This window comes from Balaenoptera ricei, chromosome 1 (assembly GCF_028023285.1).
Source record: "Balaenoptera ricei isolate mBalRic1 chromosome 1, mBalRic1.hap2, whole genome shotgun sequence".
Classification (NCBI taxonomy): Eukaryota; Metazoa; Chordata; class Mammalia; order Artiodactyla; family Balaenopteridae; genus Balaenoptera; species Balaenoptera ricei.
In genome coordinates this window covers 130,599,374-130,626,436 of record NC_082639.1, presented here as the reverse complement: position 1 = coordinate 130,626,436, position 27,063 = coordinate 130,599,374, and the positions used below count along the sequence as shown (strand labels likewise).

At 40.8% G+C, this 27,063-nt stretch overlaps 1 protein-coding gene across 1 annotated transcript; it reads right to left on the bottom strand.

Annotated features, from left to right (window-relative positions):
* Positions 1-404: 404 nt before the first annotated feature.
* Positions 405-26,481, bottom strand: TBX19 (T-box transcription factor 19). The gene is made up of 8 exons (XM_059935751.1): positions 26,285-26,481; positions 19,687-19,951; positions 18,189-18,323; positions 15,093-15,154; positions 13,829-13,890; positions 6,233-6,424; positions 3,842-3,977; positions 405-826 (listed from the first exon to the last, which is right to left on the bottom strand). The coding sequence occupies exons 1-8, from the start codon at positions 26,479-26,481 to the stop codon at positions 541-543; spliced, it is 1,335 nt and encodes a 444-aa protein (XP_059791734.1). The 3' UTR covers positions 405-540.
* Between the last annotated feature and the right edge of the window lie 582 nt (positions 26,482-27,063).

Sequence of the window (27,063 nt, the reverse complement as noted above, 5' to 3'; positions counted from 1 at the left end):
GGGAGTGACATGATCTCATTTCCTCAATTCTCAATGCTATAATATGTGATTAGCTCTATTTCTGTTAACTTCACTCCATGGACTTACACCCTTTCTTGGTCTCAGAGCAGAAGCTCTGTGGCCACACATCCTTTCAGGGCTGCACAAAGCTACAAAGCAGTGGCCTTAGGCTAAGTAAATTTTGAGCTCACTTAACAGCCTTGCACCAACTACCTCCACAGAACAAGAAGGACAGCCTTCTTGAATCACTTGACAGTAAGGGGCAGGGCACAAGGAAAATACTCAACGAACTTTTGTTGCCTAAGCATAACGCGGATAAGTTGCAGAGAAAATGGGAGCACAAAAAAAAAAAATGGTGGAGAGATGCAGGTGACAAAATCAGCATCATCCAAACTAAACCATCTCCCTGTAGGCTTCTGGTATAACCCCGTTCACTGGGTGGGGAGACTCTGCAGTCTGACTCACTGGGATTAGTAGGTGAGACTTCTAAGAGCTCTACACCTAGCAGGTTCTCTGCTGACACCTCTCCTCGGATCCCGCTTAACTATCCAGTGAGGAGGGAGAATGGCGCCCACCCCCACCCGGGCTACCACAGCCTGAGAAGGGACGCGAGGTCACTGCTGTCCAGGTAGACACAGCGATGCTGGTCAGCGAGGGCTCCCCCAGAACCTCCACACCAGCCGAAGCAGGTGCCTGGGTGGAGAGGGGCGAAGTCACAGCTGGATTACCCAGGAGAAACGCTCCCGGGGAGCTGGCATGCACCTCTGAGCCCGACCCGGAAGGGCCCCCGCCACCGTTGCTGATGGTCCACAGGCACGGGTAGGGACTGCAGAGAAACAGAGAGAGAGAGAGAGAGAGAGAGAAAATGCTTGACGACACACCCAGGAAGGATTGCCACCTGACAAGCACGCACGCAGCGCTGAGAGGGGCACAGGTCTAGGAAGAGAGTATCTGACCATGGCGTTATTTCTAGCTCTGACACACACTGGCCCAGTTTCTGCAGAGAAGCAGCAAGATGTAATAGAATAAGCATATGATTAGGTGTCCTGAGACCTGCATTTTGATGCTGGCCCTACCTCTAGCTGAACATGGCATTTTATTTCTCTAGGCCTCACTTGCCACCTGTGTAAATGGACAGGCGAGTGAAAGGATGATATTTGGGCAGTATGATCTATGAGTAAGATCCCTCACTGACCAAGAGAGGTGATGTGGCCTAATAGCCAGGACACATTGTTGTCAGAAGACCTAGGTTTGAATCCTTGCACTACCACTTATTAGCTCTGTGACTTTGATCAAATTATTTAATGTATGAGCCTCAGTTTCCTCATCTTCAAGATTTGGAGTGATAATTAGTCATACCTTACAGATGTTGTTATGAGGATTAAATAAGAAAACGAGTATGTGATGTCTAACACATAGGACTCAGTAAATGATGGTTCTTATAATTAATTCTTCCATTCCAGATTTCTACCTGTCAGCTCTGGTCCCTGGTAGAAAGGCTGGGGAGCTGTACCACTTTCTTGGACTTCTCTCATCCTATGTCACTGGTTCACAAACTTGACTGCACACTGGAATCACTTAGCAAATTAAAAAAGAAAAAATACTGATGCCCGGGTTCTATCCCCCAAGATTCTGATCTAATTAGTCTGGCATGCGGTATCAGAAGTTTTTAAAGCTTTTCTGTTGACTGTAATGTGCAGCCAATTTTGCACCTTAACATAGAACCTAGATGAAAACGACTACAGTTGACACAGGCAGAATAACCTCCAGTGCTTTAGCCCTCACCATGTTCTGACTTTTCAGAGTCCCCATTTTGCCTGATACCGTATTGCTTGATAATAGGCTCATTACCTAATGTCAGTACTGAACACATTTGTTTTTCTTTGGCAAAACTTTTATAGCGTCAGCAATGGGTTAAACATGCCACTGATGAAGCCAGAGGTAGCAATGCCACCCTGCACTCTCTGCCGTAGTTCAGATACCACAGGCCTCACTGGACCATATGAAACCTGCAGAAACCCAGGCTTTGTGGTTTTGGTGTTTTCGTTTTTGTTTTTAGCCAGCTCAGCTTGCTGGGATTCTGACCCCAATTCCCCAGTTTCCAGAAGAGACTCTTCTACAATTTCAGGCATCAGAGCCCCTTTCTGATGCCTCCTGGGCCAGTGGGAAAACCATGGGCTCTGAGCTACATTACTTACTGTATGACCTTCAGGCAGTTTTTAATGCCTCTGAGCTTTAGTTTCTCCAACAGGAAAATAGGAATTTTAATAGCAGCCTTATGGATGTCTTTGAATCCTATGAATGACTTACATAAAGGATCTAGTACAAAACTTGGCACATGGTTGTTCAATATCTTCAAGGACACTCTTTCCCTCACTTTCTACACAGCCCCAGTCAGTGCATTTCCCTGAGGTCCTCCAGTCAAGCACTGTCCAATAGGCTAAATTTTTGAGTAGCCACATTTTAAAAAGAAAAAGAATGAAAAGAAAACAATGAACTTATTGTTAATAATATTTTATGTAACTGAGAATATTCAAAATATTATCATTTCCACATGCATTCGGTATTAAAAAATTGTTGAGATTTTTATTCTTTGTTTTGTACTGAGTCTTCAAAATTCTGTGTGTTACACTTAACAGCACATCTCAGTTCGGAACAGCTGCATTTCAAGGGTCCAGAGCCAGAGGCGGCTGGGGGCTGCTGCATTGAACAGTACAACACTAGACCCTCGGGGGCCCCAGCGACATTAACATCAAAATCAAGATCACAGTTTACAGCAACACCTGGGAGCTGGTTAAAAATGCAGAATCTCAGGCCTCAACCCAGACCTATTAATCAGACTGTACAGTTGAACAACGTCCCAGGTGATTCTAATGCACATTAAAGTGTGAGAAGCACTGCTGTGGATCAAAGTTCTACCTTCCCCAAACTTTTTCTAGACCTGCAAGTCATAAGTCATCTACCATCTCCCCCCTCTGCCGCCAAAAAAAAGGATGGGACATCTTTTAATTTTGAATCCCTTTTTGGACCTTCTCAAAATTCTGCATACTTATATTGAACATAACAGCTGACATGTATATATTGATAGAATGTTACTGCTTACAACGCACTGTAATGCTTTTTCTAATTTTGGTGCTCACCATAACTCTACAGAGTAACTCACATTATTGCCATGTTACAGATAAGAAAGCTGAAGCTCAGTGAGGCTAAGAAAATTGCCCAAAGTCACAAAGTCAATAAGAAGTAAAACTGGGGCTCAAGTCCACATTTGTCAGACTCCAGGCCCCTTCCCTTTCCCCTCCACCATGCGGATTTCCAGTCAGAACTGAATGCAGGTCTCTGGTGTGAGAGTTATGCCATGGGTCCTACAAGCTACACTCAGCCCTATTGCCTGGGTTGAGGCCCGGACACCCAAAATCTGTCCCCATGTTAGAACAAACAGCTTGTAAGGATATGGACAATCAAGGGTCTTGAAGTCTCAGTGTGTATTTACACTTTTCCCCTTCAGTTCCCCTATATTCAGTATCTATCTGCTACCACCACAGTTCACAGTATTTCTTCCTGGTTTGAGATAAATGATTCCAGGCCATAATATCTTTTCCCTTCTAAAAATAAAATATGAAAGCTACAAAGAAAAGAGTACATGACTGAGCATGTGCTTTCCCACCACCCTTCCTCCAGGGATGAAAGGTTGATCCTGTCGTTACTTTCACTTCCTAGTGGCTTAGAAGTCAGGACAATAGCTTAGGCCAAGCCACCCCAGGAAACAGAATGAACTCGAGTCCCCAGTGCTAAAATAAACCCTCAAGACCAATGAGCAAGTTGCTGGTGTTGGTCTTACCTAGGCCCTGGGTTGATTGGTCCGCTGGTGTGAGGTACAGACAGGATGCTGGCGTGGGGTGTGGAGGATAAGGAAGTCCAGCTGTCAGCTCCAGAGAAAACTTGCAGATTATTGCTGGAGCTTTCTATCAAATTCACTTTGGGGAAATAACAACAGTTCAATTGATGGAGCATGGAAAACATAAAGATGGTGACCAATGACATTATCCTAGGTCAAGATATAACCATGGCCTGTGCCACATGTGCCAACAGTTGTTAGTCCTTTCTGAAGGCCACAGAAAGGAGTGAGGAACTTAGGTTAATTCAGTGTCAGCCATATGTCACATACCGTTCATCTTTTAATCTTCACAGCAATGACTTCTCATCTCCCTTTTATAGATGAGGCTCAGATAGGTGGGAGGATTTGTCCTTTATGACACAGATCTAACTCATGTCACCACACTCACCTCCCCTTTAACATGGGCCATGCCATCATCTCAAGACAAGCCTAAGGAGCACCAGTGCCCCAGATGAGATTTCTGAGGACCAAGACCTATTTTCTCAGCAACCCCAAGGAGATTTAAACATCTCAAGAATAGTGCCTTCTGTCTTTGAATCACCATTTGCATAAATAGTGCCTATACAATAGAGAGGAAGAAGGAAAAGAAGGAGGGGAGGAAGGAGGGGAAAAAGGAAAGAGAGGAAGAGGATTCCATGTATATCCCTGGCCACGTCACTCCTTTTCATGATGTGGCCCTTGCAACTTCCTCAGCCTCAGCTCTTTCATCCACCACCTCGCCCCCCTCCCTCTACACTCTTTTCCCAAACTATTCCCCAGACAACCTAGGTTCTCTCCTCCTGTGTCTTTGCTCATACCACTCTCTCACCTGGAATGCCCTTCACCTCTGCCTGTGTCCTATGTCATCCCTCTTTCACCCCTGCCCACTCCCACACCTGTCCTTTTCTATTTATTCTTCAAATCTCAACTTAAACGTTAAGCCCTCTGGGTAGATCTAGCTGCTCTTTTTCCTTCATTCCCATAGCACCTTGGCTTGTGTGTTCTATAGGATGTTTTTCAAACTTTAGTGTGCATAGGAATCACCTGGGGATCTTGTTAAACTGAAGACTCTTTCAGAAGGAGAACCTGAGAGCCTACATTTCTAACAAGTTCCCAGGAGATGCTGCAGGTCCGAGGACCACATTAGAGCTCTCACTACATTGTATTAGGATTAATTATTTATGTATTCATGTAGCACTGGGCTCCTTCAGGGAAGAAACTAGACCTTAATCACTTTCCTAGCCCCACTGCCTAGAAGAGTGCCTGGTGCATAGCATTTGCTCAGAAGATGTGTTTTGTGTGCTGACCATGGGAAAGAACCAGAAAGTAGATGAGAACCCTGCTCCGTTTCTGATACATTAAGCTACATCTTCTCCCTTCGTGGCAGCAGCTGTCAAGGCTGCTGGGAGTAGCAGGCGATGGGGCTCAGGGACAGGTAGCTGGTGTCCCGCAAGTCCTCTGCAGGTACAGAGCTCAGGGTGTCCCTGAGGCTGGAACCTTAACACTCTCTTCCATCTCCCATGCCATGAACTTTACCTATTTGTTTCATTTAGTGTCAGTCTCCCCATATGAGAATAGAATCTCTATGAGAGGTAGGTATTAATCTATTTTGTTCATGGACAAAACCTGGTTCATAGTCAACCCTCAATAAATATTTGCTGCATGAATAACTGAATGAGAAATCAACCCTTGGTTTCATGTCTCCCTTCCTTCATACAGATCTAATAACCAGGCAAGATCTGGGCTTACACAAGGCCAAGGCAGACAAGGCAGCAGTCAATGAGGAAGAAAGTACACAAACAACAGCATCAGCTTAAAAAATAATCAGACTGCAAAAGTTATCAGGGTTGAGTTTGCATGCCTCCAAGTGAATCCGACCAAAGCAAGGATGTAGAGTCATTCACCTTCCCAGAGACCTTCCTAATAGCTCTCCAGTACTGGGCCCAGTATTCCCTGGACTGAGCCATACACTACAAATGTAGAAAAGAGCCATGTGAGGGCAATGAGCTGAGGGTCTCAGAGTCCTACGACTTAACTTGGCTTTTAGAGATGCAGCCTGAAACTGCTCAGTACACCAGCACCCTGGGAGGAGGACTTTCACAACCATTAGAAACTGGGTGTCTCCCAGTTTTTGTACTTACTTTAAATAATTACAAAACACTAATAATGTTGTAACTATATAATCAACTATTAGTATATAAAATAAAAAATTAAAATATTAATATACAATATTACATATATTAGATGAAAGGGATTCTATCTTCAGATATTTCCCCCTTTCTAGCTGTTTATCCATTTCTCACCACCACCGCCCACACCCACACCCCCAAGGGTTTAATTAGCAGAGTCACACACCTGAGGGAGAATGGTTTCTGTGCATGTACGCAGAAGGGTAGGGAGCCTGCCGGTGGTGTCCTCGGAGGCCAGGATAGTGCTCACAGCCATGGTGAGTGTGGGGAGCAGACAGAGGCAAAGGAGTAGCATACTGGTAATTGGTGTTTCCTGCTGTGCATACTCCATCTGGATTGGAAAAGATCCAGCCTCCCACTAGAAGAGACAAGAGGAAGACACAGAGAATGACTCTGTGAACTTCCACACCAAAATCAGGTTACCAGCTACTTTGCATAGTTATGTTTCTGTGTGAATGACACAATGTCTGTCCATGTGGAGTTATATACCACCACCCCCACTGCCACTCTCCTTCTATGTTAGCAGCAAAGTTGGCTTCTTTGGAAGTGGATGACGGGTCCTATCAAAGTTTGGAAAACCTCTTAAGAAATACTGTGGAATCACAGCTATATAAAATATTATTTGAATGTATAAGTTAATAGAAGTGCAAAAGTTAAGTTGCTTCTGACTTAATTGGATTAAATTAAAAGTCAATCTAAGAAGGAGGTGTTAGATGTATATCCTACTCACTGATCTACAGCTACCGAATGCTTAATTTGGTTACCCAGAAAGAGTGAAGGCCTCTCTCTTTCTGCCCAGTGGGAAGGTATCTTTAGTTCTCACTCCAAGCATGAGGAGACATGATCCCTCCCATCACCACCCCACAAAGAGGATTCTGAAAGCAAAAAGAGAGGGAGCTGGCTAGAAAACTTGACAAGAATCTTGTGACACATTTTGGAAAACTGCAAAATATTTCACAGAAATGTGTTTGTGAATGACCATCTCAATTGATGCAGAAAAAGCATATGACAAAAGTTAACACCCTATCGTAATAAAAACACTCAACAAACAAAGAATGCAAGGAAGTTGCCTCAAAATAATAAAGGCCATATAGGACAAGCCCACAGCTAACATCATACTCAATGGTAAAAAACTGAAAGCTTTTTCTCTAAGATCATGAACAGGACAAGAATATCCACTCTCACCACTTCCATTCAATATAGTACTGGAAGTCCTAGCTGAAGCAAATTGGAAAAAAGGAAAAGAAAGAAAGAAAAGGCATCCGAATTGGAAAGGAAGAATAAAATTATCTCTGTTCACAGATGACGCAATCTTATATGTAGAAAACCCTAAATATTTCACACACAAAAAAATTTGGAACTAATAAACAAATTCAGCAAAGTTGCAGGATACAAAATCAACACACAAAAATCAGTTGCTTTTCTACACACTAACCATGAACGATCTGAAAAGTAAACTAGGAAAACAATTCTATTTAGAATAGCATCGAAAAGAGGAAAGTACTTTGGAATAAACTCTAGCAAGGAGGCAAAAGACTTGTACACTGAAAACTACTAAACACTTATGAAAGAAATTAAAGAAGATACAAATAAATAGAAAGACATCCTATGTTCATGGATTGGAAGACTTAATATTATTAAAATGTTCATACAACCCAAAGCAATCTCTATCAAAATCCCAATGGCATTTTTGTCAGAAGTGTAAAGCAATACTAAAATTCACATAGACTCTCAAAGAACCCCAAATAGCCAAAACAATCCTGAGAAATAAGAACAAAGCTGGAGGCCTCACACTTCCTGATTTCAAAACACATTACAAACTACAGTACTCTAAATAGTATGGTACTGGCATAAAGACATATAGACCAATGGAAGAATAGAGAGCCTAGAAATAAACCCCGCTTATATGGTCAAATAATTTTCAACAAGGGTGCCAAGATTACATGATGGGGAAAGGATAGTCTCTTCAGCAAATGGTGTTGGGAAAACCAGATATCCACATGCAAAAGAAAGAAGTTTAACTCTTATATTACACCATATAAAAAAATTTAACTTAACTTAAAACAAATAAGTAAAAAAATTTAAGACCTATAAAACTCCTAGAAGAAAACACAGGAGAAAACTGCATGAAATTGGATTTGGCAATGATATCTTGGATATGACACCAAAACACAGACAACAAAAGCAAAAATAGACAAACTATGTCAAACTTTAAAACTTCTGCACAGCAAAAGAAGCAATCAACAGAGTGAAAAGGAAATCTACAGAATGGAAGAAAATATTGGCAAACTATATATCTGATAAGGGATTAATGTCTAGCATATATAAAGAACTCCTACAACTCAACAATGAAAACAACAACAAAACCCCAATTAAAAATGAGAAAAGGGCTTGAATAGACATTTCTCCAAAGATATACAAATGACCAATAAGTATATGAAAAGATGTTCAACATCACTATTCATCAGCGAAATGCAAATCAAAACTAGACATCACATCATACTATTAAGATGGCCATTATCCAAAAACCAAAAAAACAAAATAGGAAACAACAAGTGTTGGTGAGAATGTGGAGAAATTAGAACCCTTGTGAACTGCTGGTGGGAATGCAGAATGGTGCAGCTGTCATGGAAAACACTATGGAGTTTCCTTAAAAAATTAAAAACAGAAGTACTACATGATCCACCAATCCCACTTCTGGGTATATATACAAGAGAATTAAAGACATTTGCAAACCTATGTTCACTGCAGCATTATTCACAGTAGCCAAGAGGTAGAAGTAATCTAAATGACCAACAACAGATTATTGGATAAGCAAATTTGGTATATACATGCAAGTAAATATTATTTCAGCCTTAAAAAAGAAGGAAATCCTGTCATATGATAAAACATGGATGAGCCTTGAGGGACATTAGGCTAAGCAAAAGAAGCCAGTCACAAAAAATCAAATATTGCATGATTCCTCTTACACTAGGTATCTAAAGGATATGCAAATAGAGATAGAAAGTAGAACAGTGGTAGCCAGGGGCTTTGTGGGGAGGGAGATGTGAAGAGATGTAGTTTGGTGAATATATGTAGTTTCAGTCATGCAGGAATGGGGGTGGGGGGCAGGCAGGTGGTTCTGGGAATCTGTTGCACTAAAATGTGCCTGTGGTTAACAATATTACACTGTACATGTGGAAATTGTTGTGAGGGTGCATTTTATGTCATGGTTTTTTGCCACAATAAAAAAAATTTAGTGAACATTCTGAATAGAAGGCTCTACTTCAAGTGAATTCATGGAAAAAGATTGAGACTTAGTAATACAGGCCCTGGAACAAGAAGTACATCCTTTCACCAAACTAGCTCTCAACTGAGGGGCCCACAGATAAGGATTCAGACACACCAGAGATGTTCCCTAAGAATATTGACTAGGGATTGTCACCAGGGCTTCAGTAATATGGAAATGGAACTTTTATTTAAAACCATTTGCTTAATACTTTTTAAGTATAAGTAAGCAAATTGTACAGAATTCATATTACAAAATGTATGTCAGTCATTCTCAACAAATCCTTTTGTTATCTTCATTTTCTCATTTTTGTATAGACACGTGGCCCAAGGGATCCCTACCTGAATAACAGAATCAAGATTCAGGTGTCCAGTGAGCAAAGCTAGGCAAGTGGTCCCACAGAACCAGACTTTTGTCCATGTAGTTTGCCACATATAAGGTATATACCTTAAGAAGCTTACTGAGAAGCAACATATGAACTTTGAAAAGGTATAGTTCCACATGTGATCCTATCCTATACAAAAATGTTTTTTACTCCAGGTCACTTAAAAAGTGCTTTTTCTATGGATAAATTCCTAGAAATGTACAATCTCCCAAGACTGAATCAGGAAGAAATAGAAAATATGAACAAATTGATTACCAGTAATGAAATTGAATCAGTAATCAAAAAACTCCCAACAAACAAAAGTCCAGGACCAGACCACTTTACAGTTTAATTCTACCAAATATTTTAAAAAGTTAACACCTATCCTTCTCAACTATCCCAAAAGCTGAAGAGGAAGGAATGCTTCTGAGCTCATTCTATGAGTCCAGCATCACCCTAATACCAAAACCAGACAAAAGCACCACAAACAAGAAAATTACAAAACAAAGCAAAAAGGAAAAAACAACAAAAAAGAAAATTACAGGCCAATATCTCTGATGAACATAGATGTAAAAATGCTCCAAAAAATTAGCAAACTAAATTCAACAATATATAAAAAGGATTATATACCATGATCAAGTAGGATTTATCCCAGAGATGCAAGGATGGTTTGATATCTGTAAATCAATCAATGTGATACACATTAATAAACTGAAAAATAAAAATCATATGATCATCTGCATAGAGGCAAAAAAAAAAAAGCTTTTGACAAAATATAACATCCATTTATGATAAAAACTTTTAACGAAGTGGGCATAGTGGGAACATACCTCAACATATTAAGACCATATATTGACAAGCCCACAGCTAACATCATACTCAATGATGAAAAGCTGAAAGCATTTTCTCTAAGATCAGGAACAAGACAAGTATGCCCACCCTTGCCACTTTTATTCACCATATTATTGGAAGTCCATAGGCACAGCAATCAGACCAGAAAAATAAATAAAAGGAATCCAAATTTGAAAGGAAGAAGTAAAACTGTCACTGTTTGCAGATGATACTATATAATGAAAATTCTAAAGACACCACCAAAAAATTACTAGAACTAATAAATGAATTCAGTACAGTTGCCAGATACAAAAATAATATACTGAAATCTGTTATTTCTATACACTAACAATGAACTATCAGAAAGAGAAATAAAGAAAACAATCCCATTTATAATTATATCAAAAAGAATAAAATATCTAGGACTAAATCTAACCAAGGAGGTAAAAGACCTGTACTTGGAAAATTATAAGACACTGATGAAAGATAGTGAAGATAACACAAACAAATGGAAAGACACACCATGTTCATGGATTGAAGTAATTAATATTGTTAAAATGACCATGCAACCCAAGGCAATCTACAGATTCAATGCAATCCCTGTCAAACTACCAAAGATAATTTTCACAGAACTAAAACAAATAATTCTAAAATTTGTATGGAAACACAAAAGACCTTGAATAGCGAAAGCAATCTTGAGAAAGAAGAACAAAGCTGGAGGTATCATGCTCCCTGATTTCAAACTAAACTGCAAACCTACAATAATCAAAACAGCATGGTACTGGCACAAAAACAGATACATACATCAATGAAACAGAATAGAGAGCCCAGAAATAAACCTACACTTACATGATCAATTAATCTATGACAAAAGAGGCAAGAATATACAATGGGGAAAAGATAGCCTTTTCAAAAAGTGGTGCTGGGAAAACTACACAGCTACATGAAAAAGAATCAAACTGGACTCCTTTCTCATATCATATACGAAAATAAACTCAAAATGGATTAAAGACTTAAATGGAAGGCCTGAAAGCATAAAACTCCTAGGAAAAAACATAGGCAGTACACTCTTTGACATCAGTCTTAGCAATATTTTTTTTTGGATCTGCCTTCTCAGGAAAGGGAAACAAAAGCAAAAATAAACAAATGAGACTACATCAAACTAAAAAGCTTTTACACAGAGAAAAAACAAAAAGGCCACCTACTGAATGAGAGAAGATATTTGCAAATGATATATGTGGTTGACATCCAAAATATACAAAGAACTCATACAACTTATCATCAAAAAAGCAAACAACCCAACTGAAAAATGGGAAGAGGAACTGAAGAGACATTTTTCCAAAGAAGACCTACAGATGGGCAACAGACACATGAAAAGATGCTCAACATCATTAATTATCAGATTAATGCAAATCAAAACCACAATGAGATATTACCTCACACCTGTCAGAATGGCTATTATCAAAAAAATAATGTGTTTGTGAGGATGTGGAAAAAATGGAACCCTTGTGAGTGGTTGGCAGGAATGTAAACTGGTATAGCCACTATGGAAAACAGTATAGAGTTTCCTCAAAAAATTAAAAATAGGGACTTCCCTGGTGGTCCAGTGGTTAAGAATCCACCTTCCAATGCAGGGGACTTGGGTTCAATCCCTGGTTGGGGAACTAAGATCCCACATGCCACAGGGCAACTAAGGCCATGCACCGTAACTACTGAGCCTGCGCACCCTAGAGCCCTCACACCACAGCTAGAGAGAAGCCCGTGTGCACAATGAAAGATCCTGCATGCTGCAGCGAAGTTCCTGCGTGCCACAACTAAGACCTGACACAGCCAAATAAATAAAATTTTAAAAAGTTAAATCAAAAAAATTAAAAATAGAACTACTGTACAATCCAGCAATTCCACTTTTCAGTATTTTTCCAAGGAAAACAAAAACACTAATTGGTAAAGATATATGCACCCTTATGTTCATTGCAGCATTATTTACAATAGCTAAGATATGGAAGCAACTTAAGTGACCATCAAGAGATGAATGGATAAAGAAGAGATACAGATATAGATATAGATATATCTAGATCTATCTAGATCTAAATATAGATAGATAGATATAGATATAATGGAATATTACTCAGCCATAAAAAAGAATGAGATCTTGCAACAACATGGATGGACCTAGAGGGTATTATGCTAAGTGAAATAAGTCAGATAAAAAAAGTTAAATACCATATGATTTCACTTACACGTGGAATCTAAAAAACAAAATAAATGAGCAAACATAACAAAGCAGAACAGACTCATAGATACAGAGAACAAACAGGTGGTTACCAGAGAAGAGGGGGGTGGGGAGGAAATAAATAGGTGAGGGAGATTAAGAGGTACAAACTTCCAGTCACAAATGAGTCATGAGGATGAAATGTACAGCAAAGGGAATATAGTCAATAATATTGTAATAATTCTCTATGGTGACAGATGGTAACTAGACAAAACAAACAAAAAGAAGACTACTGAGAAAAGTTTTTTTAAATGCTTTTCTGAAAGCTGCTTCTCTTTATGTGGCTATACTGCCACTTCTGCAATGAAAAATGCACTGAGGTTTAGGGGAAGGAGTAAGGAATACCATAGTTGGAAAACTGCAGAAGGAATCCTAGCAAGCCACTATCATCTAAATTAAAGAGTATCTCAGACACTGATGCCACTGACTTTGTGTTACTGTGGCAGGTTTAGAGGACCTGCTCCATCATGGGACCTTCTCTCTGATCTGAGACATGGAGAGGGCGGCACCCTGTCAGGAACATCCAACCTACCTGCAGAATCCCATGTATATTACTCCACTAATACTGCAGCTTTCCAGTCAACAAATGCAGAAGCTTCCTCATATGCAAAGCGATGGCCTTCCTGAGGCATTGCAACAGTGACCAACTCAAAAACTAGCAAGTACTAAGAACAAGGGAAATCCAAAACAGAGGCGAGAGCGGGGTGTAAAGGATAGGAGGTACACCAGAATGCACTTTTATGAGCTCTTTAGCCTCACTGACACAAAAATGAGAGTCTAAGAAATTTACTATTTCCATTCTTCTCTCCTGCCTAGGATTTGAGTAAGCCCCCCAGGAGCACTGGTTCTCTCTGGGAATTCTTGCAAGGGAATATACTTGTCTTGAGTGGAAGAAATAACCTGTTGGGTCTTGATAGAAGATTTGGGACAAGGCTGAAGCAGTCATGACAGGTAAAAAGTCTGAGTGCGGTGGAGAGGCTCCTTGTGTAGCCCCAGGCCCCTCCCACCCAGTGTTCACCCAACTCACAGTGAGAATAGGCCACATGCTGACTCTCAGACATAGCTTCCGGAACATCTTTGAGGTGGTTCCTGAAAGAGCAATGAGAGTGCACCATGGCTGTCCAGCTTATTATACAAGTCTTGTATCAAGTACACCCAAGATTCTCTTTGGAGAGCAATACATTTCTTGGAATAAGAAAATCAAACACCTTTCATTCCCTCAAAGCTATTATCTTTCCCACAATATCCTTCTCCTACTTTATCTACTTGTAAAATTGCTACTTGAATTGCAACTTTATAGTCACTCCAGTTTACCTTATTTACACGTATCCCTATTTAGCTTGATCTTACTGATTTGTGGTCAGTGCTCCTGCTGACAAAATTCAAGCAACAATAACAATAGCTAAGATTTGCATAGGACTTCAGGGCACAATCACATCTGTGATATGCTAGATCCACCAATGATCCTGTGAGAGAGTATTACTAGGCCCGTTTCGCAGATTTAAAAAATGGGTCCCAGAAAAGTAAACTGACTTATGCAAGCCAGGAAATGGCAAAGCCAGGACTCAAAGCTAGGATCTCTCACTCAAAGTCTTAAATTTTTTTTTATTATACTACTTTTCTTATCTGAGAAAGTTATTTCTTCTACATCAAAATTAAATCAAGTATTGACAGGACAGACCCTTGTGACACATCACTGTAAATATCTGTCTATTAATCTAGAGCCTTTAAGATGAAAAGGAAAAATTAGACAGTTATAGGAGTTAGTGTAAAGATTTGAAACAGACAATAAAATCTGAACACTTCAAAGGAAATCATTCACACCTCCAAAAGTCTCTGACTTCTCTTCTCTCAGACCTGAAAGACATGAGCCTCTCACCTTTATGAATAACTCATATGAATTACTCACCTTTCCTAGGTGAAATCTAGTTTTTAAAAAAAAAAACTTATTGAAATTATATTATTCAGATAATTGTAGGAAGGACAGAGTAAATTATTAAAAATTTAAATCACTTATTTTTTTTTAATGGGATTGTACTACTTTTAAGAATCTGTAGTAAAACAGGGCTAATGAAACATGGCCAGTTCTGGGATCTCCTGGACCCATATTATAAAGGACAGGTAATTATGAGTTTGTTCTATTTTGCTGATTTTGTTGGACATTGAATTGAATATTAAAAACATGCTTCTATCAAAGGTAATGCAAGTGCTACTAGTTAGTTCCTTTCAAGATGATTATAAATTTCACATTTGCAGAAATCATAAGATTTCACTGAAATTTCTCTACTCACCTTTCCTTAGCATCCAAGAAGGCTTTGGCAAAAGGGTTGTACTTGATTTTGAGAGCTGTTATCTTGTGTTTACAAAGACAAGAAGTGTTAGTGAAAATAGAACATGCATGGGCAGACAGAACCCTTTATCTTCACCTGTGAATTTCTGTAAAATCAGAATAATTCTCCTTTCTCTTTTTTTCTCCCTCTCCATGTTTCTGTGCTTACTTCTGCACAAAATCACTATTGCACTGTCCAACAAGAAACGTTTTATTGTCACACGTGGTAAAAATGGCAAATACAGTATAAAGTGAGCAAAGAAAGGACAAAGCATTAGAAATGCACAAGCCTGATGTGCCAAACCCAGCATTCATTCCATTACTCATTCATTCTTTTCAACAACAATTGAACACCTACCATCTGTCAGTTAGTTTTCCAGTCACTGAGACACAGAGGAGAGTTATACAGGTGAGAACCTGCCTCTAGAGTCTTGAGTACAGACTAGCACAACTCCCTAACTCTTAAATAATCACTTACCCTTTGGACCATGTTAACACAAAAAACAAACTATCACTTCCAACCACTGTCACTCTTTATCCCCCCTGGCCTTAGCCTGCTTCATTTTTCTTCAGAGCCATCTGACTAAATATATATATATATATTTGGTTTTCATCTCTCCCCACTGGGATTTAAGTGCCTTGAGGACAGTGCAGTGTTACCAGCATGTAGTAATACTCAACAAATATTTGCTGAATAAAGGAAGATTTTGGCTCCCTTATCCACCCTGGTGGCCACTCTCCTCTCAGGGTGCATCTACATCGAATTGGCAGGGATACATCATCAGGAGACGGAGGCTCTGAGGTTAGATTTTCCTGAGCTTGATTCCCCTGAGGCATGTTCAAGACCAGAATTACAGCATCAGGCTGGTAGCTTGCTGGAGGTGTGGCCTTAGCCCTGCTTGTAGTTCAGAGGGAACTGTCCAGCCCATGTCCAGGAAAAGCTTCTGAGCACTTACCCAGAGGGCAACCAGACGACAGGTTCCACCAGCCACGCACTAAGAGAGCAGGCAGCATGTAAGTGGATAAGGGGCATTGCCTGGAGACCAGAGGAGGCCAGGATGTGGTCCCCAACTCCTCCCTACTTTCCAAAATCTCAAAAGCCCACCCTCCCCTCATAGACCCAGACTCCATCCTACAGAGAGTAGCAGAGGAGGGAGGACCATCTGACGAACAAAGTGGTTCAGCCTATAAAAACTGAGCAGTACTTGAGGGCCTATTTAAATTATCAGATATTTAGTTAATTTCTCTCCCACTGACCTGCTAGAGGGGCTCAGCCAAGAGGCCAGATTACCTATAGAAGAGAAATTACATTTCCCTGCACATCTGTGGTGTGAGTTAAATCTGCAACTAATTTCACCTGTAGGCACTAAGGCAGCAGTTTCCAAACCTGGATGATCATCAGAATCCTTTAAGGAGACTCTTAAAACTACAGATTCTGGGCACCATCACTAGAGATTCTGACTCAGTTGGCTGGGTGGGATCCCAAAAATCTTTTAAAGCTTCCAAATAAAGAAATGCAAATTAAAGCAACAATAAGATACCATTTTTTTCTGCCCTATCGAATTATCAAAGCTGAAAAGGTAGGTAATCACAAATGTTGAGAATGGTGTGGGGATTGTAAATGGATATGCCCTTTGGAGGGAGGTGATGGGGCTTTGTCTATCACAGTTCTAAACACACACTCTCCTCAACAGAACAATTCCATTTCTGGGTGCTTAATATTCTCTGCAGTATTATTCATCATAGAAAATAAAACAACTGGAAAGACCTAAATGTCCATTGGTGGGGAACTGATTGCCTGAAATATGGTATATCCTTTGCAGGCATTTCAGAAAAGGAGATAAGCCTAAATCTAATTACATAGAAAGATATTCATAATACACTGTTAAATACGGGGAGAAAAGTAATTGCAGAGTAATAGGAACATGAACCAATTTGTGTGAGGAAATCTATACACTCATATATATTTATAAATGCACAGAATATGTGTGGGGGAAAAAAACCACACTCTAAGCTGTTATTTGTAGTGCCCCGAGGGAGATGGATTGATAAAGCAGGAAGGAAAGAGTACATTTTTACCTTTTATTTTTTTATTTCATTGTACATACTTCTGTACTATTCGTTTATCATGTGGGGCTTTTTTTAATAAACATGTCTTACCATTAAAAAAATTTTTTAGGGGTGGGGGGGGATGGACTGGGAGTTTGGGGTTAGATGCAAACTATTACATTTGGAATGGATAAACAACAAGGTCCTACTGTATAGCACAGGAAACTATGTTCAATAGGCTGAGATAAACCATAAGGGAAAAGAATATAAAAAAGAATGTATATGTATAACTGAATCACTTTGCTGTACAGCAGAAATTAACAACATTGTAAATCAACTATACTCCAGTAAAAAAATTTTTTAAGCTTAATCAAAAAGAATCCAACCCATCAGGTGTCCTGGTGACCAGCAGGCCTGGAAACTCCAAAAGTATGTGGACGGACCAAAAATTCCTGCTCAGAGTTCACGGAGACCAGATTCTGACTACTCTGCTCTAACCACCCAAGTGGCTCAAGCTAAGCAGGAAAAGACCTACGTGTGCCCCAGAAAAGCTAACAAGTGGGACAGATAGCATAACACAAACCCAAAGAAGGTGCGCAATTGGATCAATTCCCACAGACTTGCTTTAAAATAGGAGAGACACGCAGCTCTTTGTAGGCCAACGGCCTGGAGAAAAAGACTTCCGCGTTTCTGCTAATTGTATTACAATGCACAGCCGTGCCTTACTGGCACCAGGAGAAGAAGCACTGGCGAGCCTTTGGCAAACAAGGAGGAGGGTGTGGAAAGCGACTGCCGCACTGTTTAACTTCACCTCTGCCGAGTGTATCTGAGTCCTGGAAAACCTACCTTTCATCCAAGCTTGGTCGTGGCAATAAAAGCACCACCACCCAGTCCTACCACATCCTCCCAGGTGACATCTACACACACACACACACACACACACACACTCACACACACACTCACACACACACACACTCACACACACACACACACACACACACTCACTCACCTCCTCATTCTGATAGGCAGTCACAGCTATGAACTGGGTTTCAGGGAAGGAGCAGTTCATCACCATTCGATGGGCACCTCCAACACGTACTATGTGAACCTGGGGTTCATATTTATGCAGAGAATTCAACATTATCTGTTGAGGTGGAAGGAGAGAGAGGACATGCAAAGCCTGGGGCATCACAAGTGACAGATGACCCAGCGCCTTTGGTTAGTCCCAAGCTCAGCACCTACCTACCTCGGTTAAGGCTATACACACCGAATCCCCGGTCGCCTGAGCTGCCTCCACCTCTCTGAGAAATTATTGAGGGGATATTTTTTAGAAGCTCTTAGGGAGCCTAACTTTGGAGCTGCTTATAGGAGGGTGAGGGGTGGGTTGGTCTAAAGGGTGTTCAGTTTTCTGCCAAAATCCTGGCTTCCCTTTTTTTTCTCTCCCATTTTCAGCACAATGATGTGGATTTTGCTCTGTTAAAACATACTGTTCTTCTTCCTATAAAGAATCCTCATATCTCAAAATCCTGACAAGGGCTGCATTACCTAAAGTGTAATGACAGCTGACATCTGCTGGCTACATAAAATCCACTCTTTGTGATTCAAACCAGAGGTTTATTGAAAATCTCATGTTGTGAAATCTGGGAGGGAATAAGAGTTTACTTTTCAATTTCCTGTTTTAAATAACTGGAACCTTCTGAATATTGCAAAGACTTAGGTAGATGACTTCCGCTCTTAAAACAAGAACCCCTATGTCCCAGCTAGGTCAGCACAGAGATCAGAGAAGGGGTGAAAAGTCTGAGGGCTAAGAGGCTGACCAAAGGGAAATCTGGGGGAACAAGACCTCTTCCTCCCAGCTGTGTCTCTAATCCCCCAAAACAGTCTACATTTTATAAACCAAATAACAACCTTGCACGGTACACTAGTGTTCACAATCCTACCAGAGAAAACAAAAGAGTAAAAAGCCTCAAAATCTTGTTTACTCTAATTGGAGACCTTAAATAAAACCTTCCTTATTTAAGGTTTGTTTGGATATTTTTTTCTGAAACCCAAAGCTGATTCAATATTCTATTGATAATTATCATAATGCCCAAGTGGAGGGAGCAATTATTTCATTTAGGAGCAGCTTTTTATTAAGGTAGTTGTCTATTGCCAACATGCCACTTACACCAAAAAGAGGGGAGAGGGAATAACAAAACCCTGGTACCCACAAATATCTCCCTCCTCCCCAGCTGGGTAAAAAGCACCACACACAAGACAAAACTCTGAAAGGCCCCCGATGATTAAGTAAACTACTGCGCTCTCTCACTCTCTCTTAACATCAGGAAGTCCATTAAAAACTGAAAGCACCAATTAAGAGCTGTTTATTCCTGTTCACATTTGGACTCCGGGGAATAATTGGCTTCCGTGAGAGAAGAGGTCGGTGAGGACCCCCTAATTGCCTAAATGCACCCTTGATATTTCTTGATTGGTGTTGTGGGGTTAGGGTGGCCGGGCGACAGTCGTACCTGCCCACCTCCATTGAGCTTGTTGGTCAGCTTCACTTTGCTGAAGGAGATGGGCGCCTTCATCCAGTGGGCCCCGAAGTTGGGGGAGTCCGGGTGGATGTAGACGCAGCTGTGGCTGGAGACCTCTGGTTTGCCCGCGGGCACCCATTCCCCATTGACGTACTTCCAGCGGTGACTGTCCGTTGGGACAAAGTCCAGCAGGAGCGAGTACATGGCATTGGGGTCCAGCCCCGTGACGCTAATCTTTAGGACCGGGAACATCCGTCTAAAAGAAAAGGCAGAAACTGAGCCACAGGAAGGATGTTAGAGTGTTAGGGACATCGTCCTGCTTGTCCAGCCCTCTCTCCACTCAGAGGAGACCTTCCATTTTCTGCCCCAGGGGTGCAGAAAATACCCCGGGGGAGGCCAAATAAAGAGGGGCCAGGCCAGCGGCCCCAAGTCCAGCTGAGCCTCTTTTTACCAATGTATTTTATATCGGGGTTTTACTTTTAAATGTTGTGCTCCATTTTAAAGTCTGAAAACCACTGATCTAGTCATTTGACTACAATGAAGTACCTCCTGAAGCTTAAGGTATATAGTCAGATGCCAGGTTCTCACAGAGCTTCCTTCAGAGGTTTCCTCCCAGCCTACGTCAGATTCTCATGCTAATGACACAAAGCAGCCCTCCTCCATCTCACAAAGAACAGAAGTTCTGAATAATAGTAATAACGTTATTGGGAAAACATTGTTTTGTGGTAAAGTGAGTGAAGGGAACGCTTGACTATACCAATTTAGACCACTTTCCTGCAGGACTTGTCAGAGGCTTTAATGTACAAGTGAGCACCGTGAACTTTTGGAAAGGAGGTGAGAGGTTGTGCACACTCTGCACTTATGTACCAGTGCTACCTTCTTCTCACCGATCATCTTGTGGGAATTTGCATTCAAGAAATACACTTTGAGACACACTGATCTGGATTTCCTGGGCCTTCTCCCACCCTCTAGGGCAACACCAGCAAGCTTACTCTCACAAATATTTGGAGAAGCTATCTCACCTGGCTTCTGATTCTCTTTAGTTTCCTTTCCCTTCACCAAACTTTCTAAGTTGCTCCAATCTCCTCAAAAGACCTAGTTTCCAGACAGACCCTCACCACCGCGCAATTGCCCCAGAGGCTGTCTTATTTGTCAATAAATCTTTCAAAATCTGAATCCCCAAGTTGAGAAGCTAACAATCTAGGGTCTAGACATGAGCTACTCAGAGTGGTCCATGAATCAGCAGCATCAGTATCAGCGGGAAATTTATCAGAAATGCAGGACCTCAGGTAGCGCTCCAGACCTACTCAGTCAGAATCTGTGCTTTTACAAAATCCCCAGGTGAGTCATTGGAACATTAGAGCTTAAAATGTACTGGTCTAGGGAATCTTTAGCTTTTAAGACAATAACTAAGGAGATATCCAAGGGAAGAAGGGGGAGTCACTCTGAGGATTTGTGCTTCTGGTGAGGCTGGGAGGAGAATGAAAAGGGGGAAACTGGAATGTGTCCACTGCTAAGAGAAGGGGTTGCCAGAAGCGGAAGTGTCAAAAGCAGAATGGGCACAGATGAGGAACTGGAGGGTCATGAAGAGCACCTCCTGTGTCCAGAGGTGCCTGGTTTTGAGGTGAGGTACAATGGGAATTGGTACAGATGTTAAGTGAAGAAACTGCCCAACAGATGACAAGGGATGGATCTAGAGATGGACTCGAGCCCTCCAGGCTTCTCAGTCTCCTGAGTTCAACTTACATGGGCTCCCTGAGCTCTCTGGACAGAAAGGATTTTTTTCCCTTTGGTTCGCCCACCTCATCAATACTTCCTTTCCGACTCCTTTGCTGGATCCTCTTCCAACTTAGTCCAGTTGTGGATGCGTAATGGGGATCTGTTTTCAGCACCCCCTCTTTTCTAAATGTCCTACCTTAGAGACCACTTCTAATCTCATGGCAGAATATAAAGACCTTGGAGGATTTTATACCAACCAAGTTTCATACCCCTGGTGTGGCGCTTAGCAAGCATTTAATAGATAGTACCTTTGAGTACTAGAGGGTGGGTGAATGAGATAATGAAATTGAAGCTTGATGAGTTTAAGTAAACTAGCTTAAGGCCATATATTCAGGAAGGGTGGGAGTTGAAACCAAACAAACTGAACCAGAGCCTACACTTGAAATCATTCTTCACACTCACTAGGATGGCTATAATAAAAAAGATGAACAACAGCAAGCATAGGTAAGGATGTGGAGAAATTGGAACCCTCATACATTGCTGGTGGGAATATAAAATGGTCCAGCCACTTTGGAAAAAAGTCTTGCAGTTTCCTCTGTTAAAATACAGTTACCATATGACCCAGCAATTCCATTCCTAGGTGTATATGCAAGAGAAATGAAAACATACACCCATAAAAACCTGTATACAGAGAGTCACAGCAGCATTATTCATTACAGTCAAAAAATGGAAACAACACACGTGTCCATTGATGAGTGAATAAATAAAACGAGGTATATTTATACAATGAAATGTAGTTTGTCAATAAAAATGCTATAACATGGATGAACCTTGAAGACATTATGCTATACTTTAAATCGGTGAATTGTATGGTATGTAAATTATCACAATAAAGCTGTTAACAAAAGAAAAGTAAAGAAGTAAAGAAGCCATGGTGTCTTGGCTCTTAGAAGGACACATCCAAAACGTGGTAGAACCATTTGTTGTTTTATTCTCTAGTACTTCATTTGCCAAGGATTTTATTTTTACTTTTTATCACAACGCAAATGAACTAAGAGATGCTATGTATTTTTATCTCCATTATGCCAATGAGGAGTAAATAAAAGTCAGTCAACCAGCCAAAAGTCTTGTAACTGGCAATGGAATTCACCCTGCCTCTAAGCCAAGTTCAGTTCCTCCTGCCTCCCCCCTGCCTCTTTCTCTGGCCTCACAAGGACCGGGATGTGTTATCTATTTACTTATGGGCAGCAGTCATGACCAGGCTATGCTTTCAGGGATAAACTGCACTTCTTATCAATTTGATCTTCTTTCCCTTTTCTTCCCAAGGTGTGGCTAACCACAGAGATGGCCAAGAGTCTTTGAGAAGCTGAGAAATATGTAAATCAGACCCCATATCAGAGAGAGAGAGAGAGAGAAAGAGAAGCAAATGTGGCAGGGCATATAAGCACTCCCCAAAACCAGGCTTGAGGAACCAAACATGCTTAGGCTTGGCCAGTGAACTCTGTGCTGCTTTGCTGTGAGGCTAGTTTTCAGTTTTTATTTCTCTAACAGAGGATCTTGAGAGCCAGCACTGCTGGAGAAGGCTCTGAGGAGTGAGGTCTGTGGGAAGGAAGGAAGAGGGCAGAGATAAAGCAGATTTTCTAGGTGGGAAAAAACAGCAGAGATGGCTAAAGGCAAAATTCAGGAAGTTTCACTTGTAAACTCCTCCCTCCATTTCCCCACAGAACTATAATAATCCTGAAACACTCATCAGAGCTTTTGGAGTGTGCATGCTTGTGTACACATGGGACATGGATGTTGAGGCTTATAGGAAGAGCAGCGAGAAACCAAAGTAGCCTGGTTAGAGGCAGATCACACAAATACATATGATCCTCCTAAACTGCAATTGTAAACTTCAGAGAAAAATATCCATGGACTACAGGGACATGGAAAATTATTTCCTGATGTGCAACCTTGGTTTTCTCTCCTCTTGCAACTCCATCCCTGGAAACTATGAACATTAGCCCACTGCACCAACATCACTTAATCACTGGCAAGTTCAACTTAATGATCCTAACACTTATTTTATGATAACAAATGGATACACCAATTACATCAGAAATCCTTCCAATTTCTTAAAATCTCCTCAAGGCAAATTTAATCCAAATGAAATCAAATTATTTAACTGCATGGAAATACACATGAAATATAGCTTTTTCCCCTAAGGTGAAGATGTTACCGTAGAGAAAACAAAAGGTGCAAGAGATTTCACTTACTTGCCACTGAAAGCTGAAATAAATTTTTTTCTGCAACCTAAAATATAAGTTCCTAGCTTAAAGGATAGAGATGAAAGGAAGTACTTACAAGCTGGATGCACTAGTGGTGATTCAAATGAGCTCTAGGGGAGTATTATAATTGTTATTGTTAGGTCTGAAAGAGTATTGAATATGAATAAGTGAGCATTTTAAATAAAAAAGAAGGGAAGACAAAAGAAAGAGGAAAGGGAAAAGAAATAGTAAAACGGGGAGTGGGGGAGGGAGGGACAGGAGTGGGGGGAACGAAGAACCATCATAATCCCAGTTTCTGGGGATAATTCAATGATTTTCAGGGAAAATCTCTGTTTACTACTTCTGATCAATGTCAGAAGCAAGCCTCCTATTTATACACATAAATAAGTCTCCATTTGAAAATGACTCTTTTAATTCATCAGCCCATCTTATGCTATTTTAAAACTTGCTATTACACAGAACAATTACACTCAAGTGTGCAAGAGCTATCTGATTACCCTCACTGAAGCTTCAGAAAAGTCAGAGAGTCAACTGCCTGCAGGGGCAGGCGAGTAACGCAAATGAAAAGGGCATAGGACAGGGTATTAACAACCAGGAATGTTTTTCTCCCATTATCAACCACATCAGTTTCTTAGAGATTTGTCTTCCCTTCTTTATCTGAAGTACAAAGGGAACTTTCTATCTCCTGGCAAACTCTTGACGCTAAGGGGTTCAGAGACCCTAAGAAAAGATTCAGTTCACAAAGGAGGTGAAATGTCAGCAGGACCTCCACAGAAAATAAGAATAACCACGTTGACCATACTTAGACTCTACAAAGAATAATTTTCACATAGTTAATGACTTTAAACAGGTGAAGACTTTTCAGTTTTAAATATGGAGAAAAAATTATATAGGTGCAAAAAGGCAAGAGAAAGCTCTTCTGAAATTATAAAAGTACATACCAATACGACATATTATTAAATTGAATTTTATAATGGTTTTAGAAACTTTTATTTATACCTCATTGAAATAGATGAACTATATTTTTTCTTGACGGTTGTACTTATTTTACTTCCATATATAACTGCTTTGACAGCCAAACAGATAGTATGAGGCTAAGTATTAGTGTAACTACAAAGAATAATGAGCAGAAAGTTCTACCTGTCATCAGACATCATAAAATTTTTACCATTGTGTCATCACTCATCTTTGAAAGGGAAGAAAGTAAATCCAATTAGGAATTGGGGATGATTCTTTGAAATTAAAAACATGTTTTCTATTTCTTTCTACCAAAAATAATGTGTCAGTACAGATCAAGGGTAGGAACAGGTGTAATTATTACAAATATTAAAAATAATAAATCCTATATATGAAATAAATATGGGACCCATTTAGAGAGAGAAAATAGAAGCATCAAGCAAGGTTGATATTCCTGTTACTATTAATAATCACAATTTATTGAAACGCCCTTATTTCTGGAACATGTTTTACTTACCAAGCACTTTAATGTCACACAACAACACTCAAGTTCATAATTTTCCAGATAGATGGGAATGGTTCATTCTCTATACCGTGCATTTTATGCAGAAATGGAAAAGTGAGACATCAGGAATGGAAGCATTTTTCACAAGGACAAAAGCCTGCCAGAAGTTCAACTAGCTTGGACTTTTCTGTCATTGGAGAACAGAATTTCTCTCAAGGGTCACAATCAAAGTTCTGCTGAAACTAACCATATTGAAAATGCCTTCCAACGTTTTGTACTTTTGTGACCATGTGAACAGAATGATCAGTGTCAACTGAACGTTGGGACCTGTTTGGCCAAGCTGGGAGCACTGAGATCTTCTTTCTAAATATTTTTATCTCCTCTACTAAATAGAAGCTCCTAATATTACCTAGACGTCACTTGGCAAGGCTAGATTTAATAGAACCCAAGAAATGCCAACAGAGATCCATTTCAGTTAATCCCTAATTTGTTGCAATGAAAAAAAAAAGGAAGGCATCTTCTCTTTTCTCAGGTCAGTATATTATGGTTTCATTAACTATTACTGCAACAGCTCTCACATCGTCATAAACACACACAATCTCAAATGAACACTCACCACAAACACACAGGAAGAAGCAGAGGCAGTGATAGGCAGTGAGATTAAATTTGCCTTTTGCCTCTGAATCTTCAACTAGTCAGTAATGTCTGGCAAGTTCACTACACTTCAGAGGAAACCATCCAGCTTCCAAATAAAGTTGCCTTTTACCTTATCTGAACAGAGTTGGGGCTCAAAGAATAATAATCTGCTCCAGGATAAACAGTCAAAAATTAACATTATTTTCTGACATTTGAGTGCATTTCCCAAACCCATGCGACATGCCCCCCTTTATAATAATTTCCCAGAATTTCTTCATTTAAAATGCACACAGGACAGGTGTCTTCACCCTTCACTTCTTTGATGATCTCAGAGAAATTAATTAAGTTGGCTGCGGGAAAGCCGTGGGAGACTGTCCTTCTCGGGAGCATGTTTAATCAGACCCCGCTGCCTCTGAGTTAAGTGCGGCAGCCTCTGCAATATTCAAGGGGCTTCGCTTCCCTTGCCAAGCCCCGCCAGCCCAAGCAGGGCCGTAGATAAACTCACCTGCCGTTCTTGGTCACGATCATTTCATTAGTGACTTCCTTGAACCTCTGCCAGAGAGGGGCATCCTCCAGAATGATCTGAAGTTGCTTCTCCGTAGGGTCGCCTTTTTCCCTCCCTGCCTGAAGCTCACTTTCCACCACATTGAGCAGGCGAGAGACGGTGCCATCGGTGGTCTTCTGTGTGCCCAGCTCACTCATGGCCACAGGCCCCTCTCAAACTTTGCTGAGAAACGTTACCTACTTTGCCTGCTTCCACCTCTTCTTGCCTGCTTTTCAAATCCAGCTGGACATGCCTGGGGAGCTGGGGAAGAGACGCCCTGTCTCTTGCCTAAGCTCCTAGCATGACACCCCTGAAAGTCTCCAAATTATACCACCAACCTGTTAAGCTTTAGTTGGGGTGGGGGGTGGAGGGAGGGGAGAGATGGGGAAGAAAAAGCCCTCTCTTAATTACTCACTGGATCAGGTGGGAGACAGCCTGGCTTTCCCATTGGCTGCTGTGTATAGAGTAGACATTTAAGAAGAGTACTCCATCCAAATTATCAGGCTTTTATCTTGCTGTACCTGAAGAGGTCTAATCGGTGTATTGAGGACCATTTTCCTGTTAATTAAAATTGTTCTGGGCCCAGACTGCAACAATCAGGCAAATCATGTTTGTGTATAAATCATGGCATGTGGCACCTATAGGGAAAGAGGTCCTGGGGAGGATCGACAAACTTGAAGCCAATACAGGCTTTCCTGACCCAGTCGAGAACCTAAATCCATAAGCGATTCGCTAGCTCT

Excerpts from the sequence above, each read along its gene's own strand:
- TBX19 (XM_059935751.1), bottom strand. The coding sequence starts at position 26,481 with ATGAGTGAGCTGGGCACACAGAAGACCACCGATGGCACCGTCTCTCGC. Across the intron at positions 18,324-19,686 it reads AGCTCAATGGAGGTGGGCAG|ATAATGTTGAATTCTCTGCA; the intron begins GTACGACTGTCG and ends CCACCTCAACAG. Across the intron at positions 13,891-15,092 it reads TTCTTGGATGCTAAGGAAAG|GAACCACCTCAAAGATGTTC; the intron begins GTGAGTAGAGAA and ends TTGCTCTTTCAG.